Raw genomic sequence first — 11,670 nt, 5'->3', positions numbered from 1 at the left:
TTAAAGCCTTAGGTTTGCAGAATATATAAAGTATTCAAAAATACACGGAGAAATAAAATCACAATATGCAAAATATCAATGTTGGCACTGGCTGACTATTTTCCATTGCAGAGTTATGAGGTTTCAATCGGCAGCTCACAGTCAATTGCTTACCTCTGCATATTTAACTGATAATTTGATGCAGAAACATGCTTTACTGTGTGAGTGATTGGATTACCTGACCTCATGGGATTTCACTACTTATTTGAACAACTGGGCTGAAAGATTCATTTTTTTTTGTTACAAGCAGAAAGAAAGGACCAAAGCTCCATGTGTCTTCATTTTGACCATTCACTAGTTGTACTGTTTATTATCTAAGGGGGGAAATGGCTAATTGATTTTTCATGCGAAATCAATCCATCCTGAAGGGAAATAAAGTAGAAAACAGAATCATAAAGTTTAATTAAATAAAACAGACTAACCATTCATTCATTAACATGTTGTCTCTTCAAAATGGTGCTGGAAACGATGATTCTTCTTTGGAATACACGTCTGGGTATTAAGTGAAGAATTCAACTCTCGTCTTCATCGCTAAACAAAGTCAGTCAGTTCCAGTGCCCCGTATCCCGCCCCTGTGTGTCCTCTGTAGTTAGTGCTACAGCTGACGAAGGATTCAGCAGGTTGATGATCTGTCCTTCCCGCAGCCTCAGGACTGCCTGTTTCAGACTCCACCTGAAGGAGAACACACAGGTCAGGGAGTCTGCGCACAAAGCACTGATATCACTATTTTTATCATACAGTGCCACACGACTCCTTTATCAACCAATGAGTCTCATGTTCAAAGTACTACTGTCTCATCACTGTTGTTGGAGTATGTAATTTACTCAGATGATATAATTTAACCTATTGAGATTAAGTTTGCAGCAGCTTGGCTCTGAGGCCCTGTGGCTTTGCCTAAGAGCATTAGTAGCATACAGTAGAGATGACAGATGAGTGTGATGGACGAACCAATTCATCAGGACTGTCACCAATTTAACAGGACTTGCCTGTGCTCTTCCACTGCTTCACTTGTTGTCTCGATGAGTCTTTTCAATTAAACAAGCACTCCACAAGGATATTCTATTTTATCATACAAATAGTTTTCTTTAAATACATGATTATGTCCTCATGGGGGGAAAATATGTTAAAAAGTGGCACAGATAGTCTGGTCTAGACTGGTCTGTCATGCTATTATATCATCTATCATGTTTTGTGCAATGTTGTGGCCTCTTTAAGCTCTTAAGGAGCTGATCTTTTACCAGTATTTAGGCTGCACTGTATGGGACGCGGCCCACCTTTTAAAAGGTATTAAAAATGCGTCTGATACAACTAATTGTATAGTAAATTAGCTACCATTAAAAACCTCCTGAACAATAAGACAATTTAAGGATTTTATATTTTAAAAAGTAGCACAAGTCCCTCCTGATGTCATAAATGAAGTCCATTATGGTTTGTGAGAAACCGATCACAGAGGATGATCTTTACACTCAGTTTTTAGTGGTTAATCAGACTTCCCCCTGAAGGTCGATGAGTTAAATCAGTCAATAAGACTCAAATCACCTCCCATTTGTTCATCTGTTCTTTTGTCTTAACTATTTAAAGTGTAACTACACCCCACACCACTTTGTTTTTTGGCTGAGAACATATTTATATAGGGATTTAGTAGTGCTGTTAATCAATGTGGGTCTTGATCCCAGCAGTTGAGCATAAAGTATTACAATTTCTCAAATTGTGTTGAAAATGTGCGTAGAGACTGCCATCTGCAGGTCAAAACCCAACTACTGCAATGCAGTTTTTCTAGCGGCTGGCCAAGGGCACGGTGACGTATTTGGTACGTGCGTCTCTCATCGTACTCTATATAACCTACCTCACCTGAGTTATATCAAAAGTAAAACAAATGTACGGCTCATGGAAAAATTCTGGGATTGATCTCTTAGCTCCACTATGCTGATATCTGTGTGTGACTGTATGATACTGCAGCTGATAGTAAGGCCTGAAGGAGTGAGTGGGCGTGGCTTCACCCCCTCTCCCCCGCCATGTCTAAGTTGATACTCTGACGTTCTGAAGGGGCATTTTATTTTGTAATTCCAGGGTAGATGTAATTCCTCGAAACTCTGCCTTCACTTGTATTAAATATTTAATAGATAAGGAAGTACTCACGTGTTGGTATCTGGATCTCTGATTGAAGAAGTGTACAGGTAACCTCCATCTTTTGACCCAGTCACAGGAATCTTTATCTGCAACACATTGAACATTAATATATTAAATGTCATCACTCATGCAAGTCAGCATTAGAATTACTCGTCAGATATGTATAATATAATAGTTATGGCTTTTATATATGTCTATTTTAGTTTTTTTTACAATGATGGCTTTTACTTAGTTACTGCCGTCATGTTTTGCGGGACAATATGTTTGACGCACATGCAGGAAAAGGCTCCACATTTCAGTAGTAATTTATACATTTCAAATGTAATGTGTTGACTTTTATTTCGCGATTTGCTTTTTTGGAAATATCGACATGTTTATAATGCATGTTTCAACAAGCAACACATTTCAGGAGCATTTGAAATAAAAAATAAAAGTAAATAAAAATGAATTCATTTTTCTTTGTGTTGAATAAGTTGTGCTCAGTTTTCTACCTGTTAGACTAGTGAGCTGGATAAAATTTTAATTTCTGTGTAGTCTCCTTGTATATTAGTGGCTTAGGATTGTCCCTAATTATAACCACTTAAAGTGTAACTACACCCCAAACCACAGTTTTTTAGCTGAGAACATATTTATAAAAGGGATTTAGTAGTGCTGTTAATCAATGTTGGTCTTGATCCCAGCAGTTGGGCATAAAGTATTAAAATTCCTCAAATTGTGTTGAAAACGTGTTTAGAGACTCCATTTCCAGGTCGAAACCTGACTACTGCAATGGAGTTTTTGTAATGGCTGGCTGAGATCACAGTGACATATTTGGTACTTGCGTATGTCATCGTACCCTAAAAAGCGGAGAAGCTTCAATGCTAAACTGGATAGCAGGAACGATCCCGAGTTACCTGGTGGTGCAGGTGTGCAACTGAGAGCTAATGCAGACAAACAGACAAAACTACCTGCTGTCACAAGTGAGATTTGGTAACAACAGTACCAGTGGATCAAACAGGGCTGCATTCAAAAACAGTATATAATTTGTGTTTTGCACTACGTCAACTCATGTCTCACTCAGCAGTAAGAAAACACCAAAACACCAAAACATTATGATAGTGAAAGTTAAAACCAAAAACAAACATGAAATGTACGTGCAGGAGGCAGGAACTATCTCATCATTTGTTTGCATCAGGGCTTGTCAAAATGCTGACATTTACATTTTACTGAAGAGAATTTAGATTTGGAGTGGCTCAAGCTTTTCTAGACACTATATTAAGTTCAGCAGGCTGAAACTAAATAATGGTTCCCTGTTTTTATGCGTATTTGATCCACCTCAGAGGTTACGAACAAGAACATGGGCGTAAAAAAAAACCCTTTCATTGAAAGCTCGGCTGATTGAGGTGGTGTGTCCACTGCTGCTGCGCAGGTAGCGTCTGTTTTCTATTTTAAACTCTATGTGATTCAGTGTTTTCAGCGCTGAATACCCTCAAGACAAGAAAACGAAAAAAGTCTAACTTTTGGAACATCGCAGTGCTCATCAATGTCACTTCTTGCTCACCGACCAATCACGATCAAGTAGAGGCGGGGCTTCTGATATCAACTTTGTCAGCAACAACGGCGGAGGTCTGTACGGATGAGAAAAGTCATACTTGTTTTTTCGAGGTACAATTTCCCTGTTTAGAACTTCTGCTAATGCTCTAACACGATATCTATCAATCGTTTTCACTGTTTCTTGTTAAAATGCCACTGAATGAGAGCATGTATGAAGCATACAGAGCATTTTAAAACATACCCAACTGTCATAACTTTGGGAAGTGGAAGTGTCGCGGGACAACTTCTGTTACCTAACAACAGTAAACACTGGTGAGAAGCGCTCCGAAATTGAGGCTGTGGGCCCTCAGAGCGCAAAAAAACGGCTACAGTGGACCTGAAGCTCCAGTCAATGAGAATGAAATGTTAAGTTGAATTGATAAACAACATTACCTGTGAAGTGTACGTATCTACACGGTTGTGTCTGTCACTCAGATGGATGTTGTGGACTTTTAAAGGCGGAGCTCCGAGGCTTTCCATGGCAATAGGACAATCTTCTAACTTTTGTAGAGCCAGTCGATGGTAGTCTGAATCACTGAATCGCTCTGATGCACAGCAGACAGAGAGGTACAAAACAGAGGAAATGATAAGTTATACATTAACAATCAACTTTTGAGCCTTTTGTGTCATGACTTAGAAAATAACATGTTGGTTGACAATGGCAGTATCCACTCTATCAGTGCCTCGTAGGTGACTACCAGGAAAGGAAAGAGAGGAAGTAAATTCTATCAGTCAGTAATATGAAATGTGATAACTTGAATAAAGAACTTTTTTTAAAACCTAACACCCAGCGCAAGATTTCACAGAAGCACAGACATTTCTAAAAGTGTGTTCAGACCAAAAGCCCATATAAAATGACAAAGATACATGAAACCCAAATTCCAAAAGAGTTGGGATGCTGTGTAAAATGTTAATAAAATCAGATTCCAATGGTTCATTCAAAGTCTATAGTTAGTGGGGACTGTCTTCAGACACATTTGAGTTAAAGATAAAGTTAAGGCCTTTATTTGCTCAGGGCATATCTCTTAAGAATCTACAACAGCATACTGGATCAAGACTCTGAGTCAAAAACTGGTCTGCATCTTTCCTGATTGTTAAAGAGATATTTCCGTTTTTTTAAGTGGGGTTGCATGAGTTACATTGCACTAGTACTCCTGCTAGCCACAATGAGTGCCGGTGAGCTCTTCCCCTTTAAAGATTGTTATGAGCTATGCCCTGGGTAACAAAGGCTTCATGACCTAATCCTTAACTCAAGCGAGAATGATGTGGCTTCCCTTCATGATTTTAGAATAATATTCCTTAAGAGTAAAATTTTAATTTGGGGATTTCATCATCTATAGTGCTATTATCATGAAAAGACTCAGACAGTTGACAGGCAGTTGACCTTGCTGTATTAAATACAGACATGACTCTGGAGTGGAAAATCGCTGCATTAGCTCAAAATCAGCTGTGAATACGGTTCATCACTGCATCCACAAATGAAGGTCAAAACTGCACTGTGCATAGAGGAAACCATATGTAGACTTGATCCAGAAATGTGGGCAATTTCTCTGGGCCTGAGCCGATTTAAGATATACTGAGGTGAAGTGGAAAACTGTTCAGTGGTCTCAGGATTCAAAATTTCCCTTGTTTTTTGGAAAACACTGATGCCACATCCTCATCCAGAGGGTCTTTCCAGATTATTATCAGCAAACAGTTCAAAAGCCAGCATCTGTGATGCATTTGTTGCCTACTAGACACTATAGTGAAGCAGAGACTTACCAGGATTATATTTATCTCAGCTAAAGATGAATGTCAGGATAGTTTCTGTCAGATGAATATCTTCCGGTAAATAGATAACTGAGGCAGCTCAGATCAAAGGAAAGGAAAAGTCGGAACCCATTACACACAAGCACACACATAGAGCTCATCTGTACTCACTCTGCTGGAGATAGTACATGGTGCCAATCCCTCCACCCGTCAGCATAGTGGTGAAGATGGTGAGCTGCTGCAGGTGACTTGTTGAAACCCTCATCTTTGCTTTCTGGTCAATGTCACTTTTAAAAGTTCTAAAAAAAAAGGGGTGGGGGGGGGGGGGGGTAAATTTACAGACATGACCTTTGCAATAGTTTCTTTTTTTCAATTCAGATAATGCTGTATAGTGTATGTGGGTAGTGGCCAGGTCCTTAAGTGAAATAAAACACCTACAGAATGAAACAAGAGCCTGTGTGAAGTAGAGGTAGGGAGGATTACAATATTCAATGTCTTATAAGTACAGTATTAAAGCCAACTCTGGGAAAACACGTCTAAATTCAATGATTTTGTAATACATTTTGGTCCCTTCAGAAAAATTACATGACTCAATAAATAATGGTGTCATATACACGTTTGAAAATTACATGCTATAAATCGGTTTTAGGAAAATGCTATTTGATATAAGGGGTTCGGTAAACATTGATATCTGGCTGACTGACATGTGATACCGATGTGCGGGATGTTGCGTAGCTGACATTGTTTACTGACCCTGTAGAACCAAATATTTATCATGTAACGACTCCAGCTCTTTAATCTACCCTCACTTTTCACTCCCAATCGTCTATTATACTGGCAGTCTGTGAGACGTGGGTGAGGGAACCAGGAGCGCAAAGTCTAAAATACCAAACCAATGGTTGATATAGCGCCCTAACATGGTCTATAAAGCCTACTTTAGAGCATAGCACCAAGGTAGAAACACGAAGTGAGACGGAACACACTGTGCTTGTAAAGTCTGACGAACACTTAAACTCCTGCATGCTTCGACAAAAAACTAAAGGACTCAGATACAAACCCACAAAGCAGCAGGCATCATTACCATTCATTCGTCTCATTCGTCTCCTTCCTCTTTCCTCCTTCTCCTTCTTCTCCTTCTTCTTCTTCTTCTTCTTCTTCTTCTTCTACTTCTACTTCTACTTCTACATCTTTGTATTTAATGGCGGATCGCAAACAACTTTTTGGTGCATACCGCCACCTACTGTACAAGAGTGTGTATCATCCTGTCATTTTCTCATTAAATTCGTCATCAGTCTTATGTCTGATAGGAAAACAAAGAGCGCCCTCCTGACTGCTCTTATACCTTCTGCCTCTCCCTCTGTTCCCAGCAGTCCTATGACTGCACTCGTGTCCTGCTGCTCTGACCCTCTCCTGGAACTGCTCTCGCTCAGCTACATATTACAGTTCAAAATCACATGCTCAACATTCTCACTCACTCCACACCTCTCACACCAATCATTAATTCTTTTACCTATTGTATACAATGTGACATTTAGTCCTGTATGACTTGCTCTGAGTCTCATTATGATAAATTCCTCCCTTCTTTTCCTTTCCTTATAGTTCTTTGTTATAACTGATTTTTGTATTTTGTAAAAGCTCCTTCCTTTCAGGTCTTCTTCCCACCTTTTCTGCCATATTTCCATTCCTTTCTTCTTAAGCATAGCTTTCCCTTCTCCTGTACCAAGAGGTATTTGGACTTATGTTCTTCCCCAGAGACCCTTTTGCAAATGTGTCTGCATCCTCATTTCCTTTCACCCCCTGGCACCCAACAGAACTGTACTGTATATCTACACCACCTCTGTGAAGTCTAAGCAAACTGTGTTGTAAATCGATGAGTAAATCTTCCCGTATAGTGTTTGATTTGTGAATGCTTTCCAAAACTGCCACTGAGTCTGTGCACACCACCACCCTGTCTGGCCTGACCTCCTCCACCCACTGAAGACTGATGATTACTGCCACCATTTCTGCTGTGCACACTGACAACTGATCAGAGAGCCTTTTAGACAAACTATTTTTTAATCCATCTGCGTATATTTTAAGGTAACTATAAGAATTGCCCCTTACATACACACTTGTTTTCACTCCGGCCTCATTCATTCTCCATTATCTCTTCATTTCTAGGACATTCATGTCCCCTTTAACCTCAGGGTAGAGCCAAGGGGGTATACTACTGACAGGAGTAGGATGGCCAACTCAATATTATCTATTCCAAAAACTTTGGCACATTCATTCATAGACCACCCAAACCCTCTCCTCTGGAACCTGGAGTATTCCCAGCAGTTCTTTATGGTCTTTGCTGCTGGATTTTCATCCCCACTTCCTTTTAGCTTGACCCAGTAGACAAGTGAAAGCTTTTCTCTCCTCATTTCCAGTGGGGTCTCTTCTGATTCTATAAGTAATGCACTATTTGGGGTTGTTTTAATAGCACCTGTGCACAGACGCAGTGCTCTATGCTGAAGCCTATCTAATTTTTGCAGTACTGATTTAGCTGCTGCTCCATACATCATGCAACCATAATATAACATTGACTTCATTAGTGCCCTGTATATTTCCATCTATGATTGTTTATCTGCCCCCAGTCAGATCCGGCCACAGCTAGTAGTAACTGTATTACTTTCTTACATTTTGTTTCCAAGTGTTCCACATGGATTTTCCACAAATATTTACAGTCTAACCAAAGTCCTAGATACTTAAACTCTGTCACTTGTTCTAGTGGCTGACCATATAGTGTTAGCTGCTCTATATCAACCTTTATCTTATTAGTGACTACCATGTAGCAGGATTTGCTAGTCCACACCATGAAGCCCCATTCATATGACCACTTTTCTACATTAATTACAGCTTTCTTCATGTTTCCCGTCACGTGTGAAACATTTTTACCTCTCATCCAGATGGCCCCATCATCTGCATACAATGCTGAGTTTATACACTGATCTAAATTTGAAAAAATATCGTTAATCATGATGTTAAATAGAACAGGGCTAATTGCACTCCCCTGCAGTGTACCATTTTCCACCCTGAAGTCAGTGGAAATATCTGCACTAACTTTAACTCTAATTTTCCTGTCTGTCAAGAAGTGCATTACCGAGCAATCCCACCAATTCCCATTCTGCTTAACTGGATAAGTAATCCTTCCCTCCACATTGAATCATAAACTTTTTCTTTATCAAAAAACACAATCTCAATTATTTCCTTCATTTTTAGTGTCTTTTTCCATGTCATTACTCACTCTGATTAAGGCATCAGCCGTGGATCGGCCTTTCCAAAAATTATAAACTGTATACATCCTTCTCTGTTCCAGAATATATGACAGCCTTTTAACTAGATTTTTTCCATCCACTTACACATGTGGGATGTGAGAGCTATAGGTCTATAGTTATTAGGGTTAGCTGGATCCTTCCCTGGCTTATTAAAAGGCAGTATTACTGCTATTTTCCAACATCTCGGAATAATCCCATCACTCCACATTTTATTGAAGAGTTGTAAAACTTTATCCAAAGTTACATTTGGGAGCTGTTGAATCATGGCATAACAAAGTTTATCTTCTCCCGGGGCCGTGTATCCCGTACCCTTTAGAACTGATTTAAGCTCTCTAATGGTGATTCCCATATCAATACTGGAAGGAACATCTTCTCTCCTTTCCCTAACATTTCTATTTTTCCTGAGTGCCTTCTCCTTCTGCTGTTTATGAGTGTCTCCAAGATGTACCCCACTATGCACTGCAGCAAAAGCCTTGCCTAGCAAGTTTGCACTGATGGTCCCTTATTATAGCAGCCTCATCCATCAGTGTGTGAATGGGTGAAAGCGACGAGAAATTTAAACGTATCCATTTACCATAGATAGATAGAGATCCAATTGTCAGTTAGTTGGTTAAACTAAATGTTCATATTTACCTAATTTGGCCTGAACTGCATGCAGGAGGGAAGCTGGAATGGGAAGATACATGTTTCAAATTTAATTATTTAGCATTTCAAAACAGTTTTTTACTCCAGTTTAACATTGTAAAACAATTATTAACAGTGCCTTTACAAGTTTGCATTTGTGTGTACAGACACCGTGCACAGGTGCAGGGGCACTACGGGCTGTCCTCTATGGTTCAATCCTTATGGTATTTTGCAAACTTCAGCCTTGACTTTGCTTCTCATAGATAGATAGATAGATAGATAGATAGATAGATAGATAGATAGATAGATAGATAGAAACTATTTTTATCTAACTATTTTCCCCAAATTGTCTGCATACTTTAAAGAGATGTTTTTCATGTAGAATGTTTTCTGTAACTGCCAGTTAAAGTTAGTCCTGTCCATGTTTGTCACTCCTTTTTTTATTTATATTTTCTTTACTGGAGACGAGTTTTTCTTTTCTTTTCTTTTTTTTTTTACTACATACAAGTTGCCCTAGAAACAGTGGAACGAACGCCAACCCTCTGAGTGACTCTGACGAATCACAGGCGGGGGATGACACAGTCTTCTTTGCATACAGAGTGTATAAGAATAGTAGATTCCATCCAGCAGCTCGATCCGCATTTGTTACGACAAACGAAATATTTGCAGACCAGCATGCCTGAACCAGCGAAGTCCGCGCCCAAGAAGGGCTCCAAGAAAGCCGTCACCAAGACCGCCGCCAAGAGCGGTAAGAAGAGGAGAAAGACAAGGAAGGAGAGCTACGCCATCTACGTTTACAAAGTCCTGAAGCAGGTCCATCCTGATACCGGCATCTCCTCTAAGGCCATGGGCATCATGAACTCCTTCGTGAGTGATATTTTTGAGCGCATTGCCGGTGAGGCTTCTCGTCTGGCTCACTACAACAAGCGCTCCACCATCACCTCCAGGGAGATTCAGACCGCCGTCCGTCTCCTCCTGCCCGGTGAGCTGGCCAAGCACGCCGTGTCCGAAGGCACAAAGGCTGTGACCAAGTATACCAGCTCCAAGTAGACTGCTTTACTGTAAACCAACCCAACGGCTCTTTTAAGAGCCACCCACTCCAACTAAAGCGTTATTCTTACTATCGACTGAAAGCACATTAATGTCCACTGTACTCAACACGTTAGTGATGGGAATTCCGGCTCTTTTTAGAGAACCGGTTCATTTGGCTCTGCTCACTTCAAAAGAGCCACCTGTATCGGCTACTGAGTGGCTCCTCAGATTTGTTCTTGTTTAAGTTAATGAATGCCCTAAAATAATGTAGCATTAGGCCTATATGTAAAATGAGTAACTAATGTAAAAAAAAAATACATTATATCAAATGTTTATTATTCATAAGGCTTTATTTATATACTCAACACGGAGCAGTGTTCTAAAAAAAAAAAAATTATAAAGTACAAAAAAGACCCATCTCAATTAGACGAAAGGTACCATCTCTGATTGTATGTATATTGTTTATAAACTTTTAAACACCTTCATTAACAGAAGGCTTATTTGACTGTCTTTATTCTTCCAACTGCACTGATGATCGTTCGTGACCGACACATCACTACTGCACGTACGTCTGCAAAGTAGAATTTGGGAGGGGAGGCCTGCGTATCGGACCGTACATTCGAGTTTCATATGAGACTGTTATTTTTTAATGTTTCATAAAATACACGTATGTCTGCAACTATGCCGAGGTATGGGAGCTGCAGAGCAGAGTGTTAACTCAATGGAACAGAGATGATAGAGTTCCATATGGGACTATATGATTTTTATGTCTACACACTATTTGATATTTAAATTATGTTCTTGTTTTCATAATGACAGGTAAGTGATTGAGTGGAGGCAAGCAGTGGTAGAAAGTTAGACATATTGGATCATTGTTGAATCTTTTGTTTTTCCTGACTACAATATAATACACAACTCATACATACAACTCACTGAGGACTTTCTACTTGTATTTGCTACTGATTCCCTATGTGTAGAGTGCCCTCTACTGACAAATCTGTTTGATGTGATACACTGACAGAATAAAGGTTAGCGACAGGGGGAAGTTGTTTTGAGACCTTAGCTTTTACTGATTTGCAAATAAAATGAATATGGACACAATGTCAAATCACAAATTCACTACTCTACTCAAATAGTAGAGAACTACTACTTTTTTTTTTTAAATTCAGAGCTCCTTTTCAACACCCACATAACCAAAGTCACTCAGTCTTGCTATCTCTAGATT

At 39.6% G+C, this 11,670-nt stretch overlaps 2 protein-coding genes across 3 annotated transcripts; one reads left to right on the top strand and one right to left on the bottom strand.

Annotated features, from left to right (window-relative positions):
* Nucleotides 1–316: 316 nt before the first annotated feature.
* On the bottom strand, nucleotides 317–6,656 carry LOC117815240 (cytochrome c oxidase assembly factor 1 homolog). Of its 2 annotated transcripts, none has more exons than XM_034686829.1 (5): nucleotides 6,572–6,656; nucleotides 5,662–5,789; nucleotides 4,135–4,286; nucleotides 2,179–2,255; nucleotides 317–711 (listed from the first exon to the last, which is right to left on the bottom strand). In XM_034686829.1, the coding sequence occupies exons 2-5, from the start codon at nucleotides 5,753–5,755 to the stop codon at nucleotides 585–587; spliced, it is 450 nt and encodes a 149-aa protein (XP_034542720.1). In that variant the 5' UTR covers nucleotides 5,756–5,789; nucleotides 6,572–6,656; the 3' UTR covers nucleotides 317–584. The 2 variants fall into 2 exon arrangements, with proteins under 2 accessions (XP_034542720.1, XP_034542721.1); XM_034686830.1 differs by having other exon boundaries at nucleotides 6,548–6,651.
* Nucleotides 6,657–10,035: 3,379 nt separating this feature from the next.
* LOC117815327 (histone H2B 1/2) lies at nucleotides 10,036–10,540 on the top strand. The gene has a single exon (XM_034686979.1). It carries the CDS (start codon nucleotides 10,089–10,091, stop codon nucleotides 10,461–10,463), a length of 375 nt encoding a protein of 124 aa, XP_034542870.1. The 5' UTR covers nucleotides 10,036–10,088; the 3' UTR covers nucleotides 10,464–10,540.
* The last annotated feature ends 1,130 nt before the right edge of the window (nucleotides 10,541–11,670 follow it).

Source organism: Notolabrus celidotus, chromosome 7 (genome assembly GCF_009762535.1).
Source record: "Notolabrus celidotus isolate fNotCel1 chromosome 7, fNotCel1.pri, whole genome shotgun sequence".
NCBI lineage: Eukaryota > Metazoa > Chordata > Actinopteri > Labriformes > Labridae > Notolabrus > Notolabrus celidotus.
The sequence above is the reverse complement of the archived record's forward strand: the minus strand, read 5'-3'. Positions and strand labels throughout refer to the sequence as shown.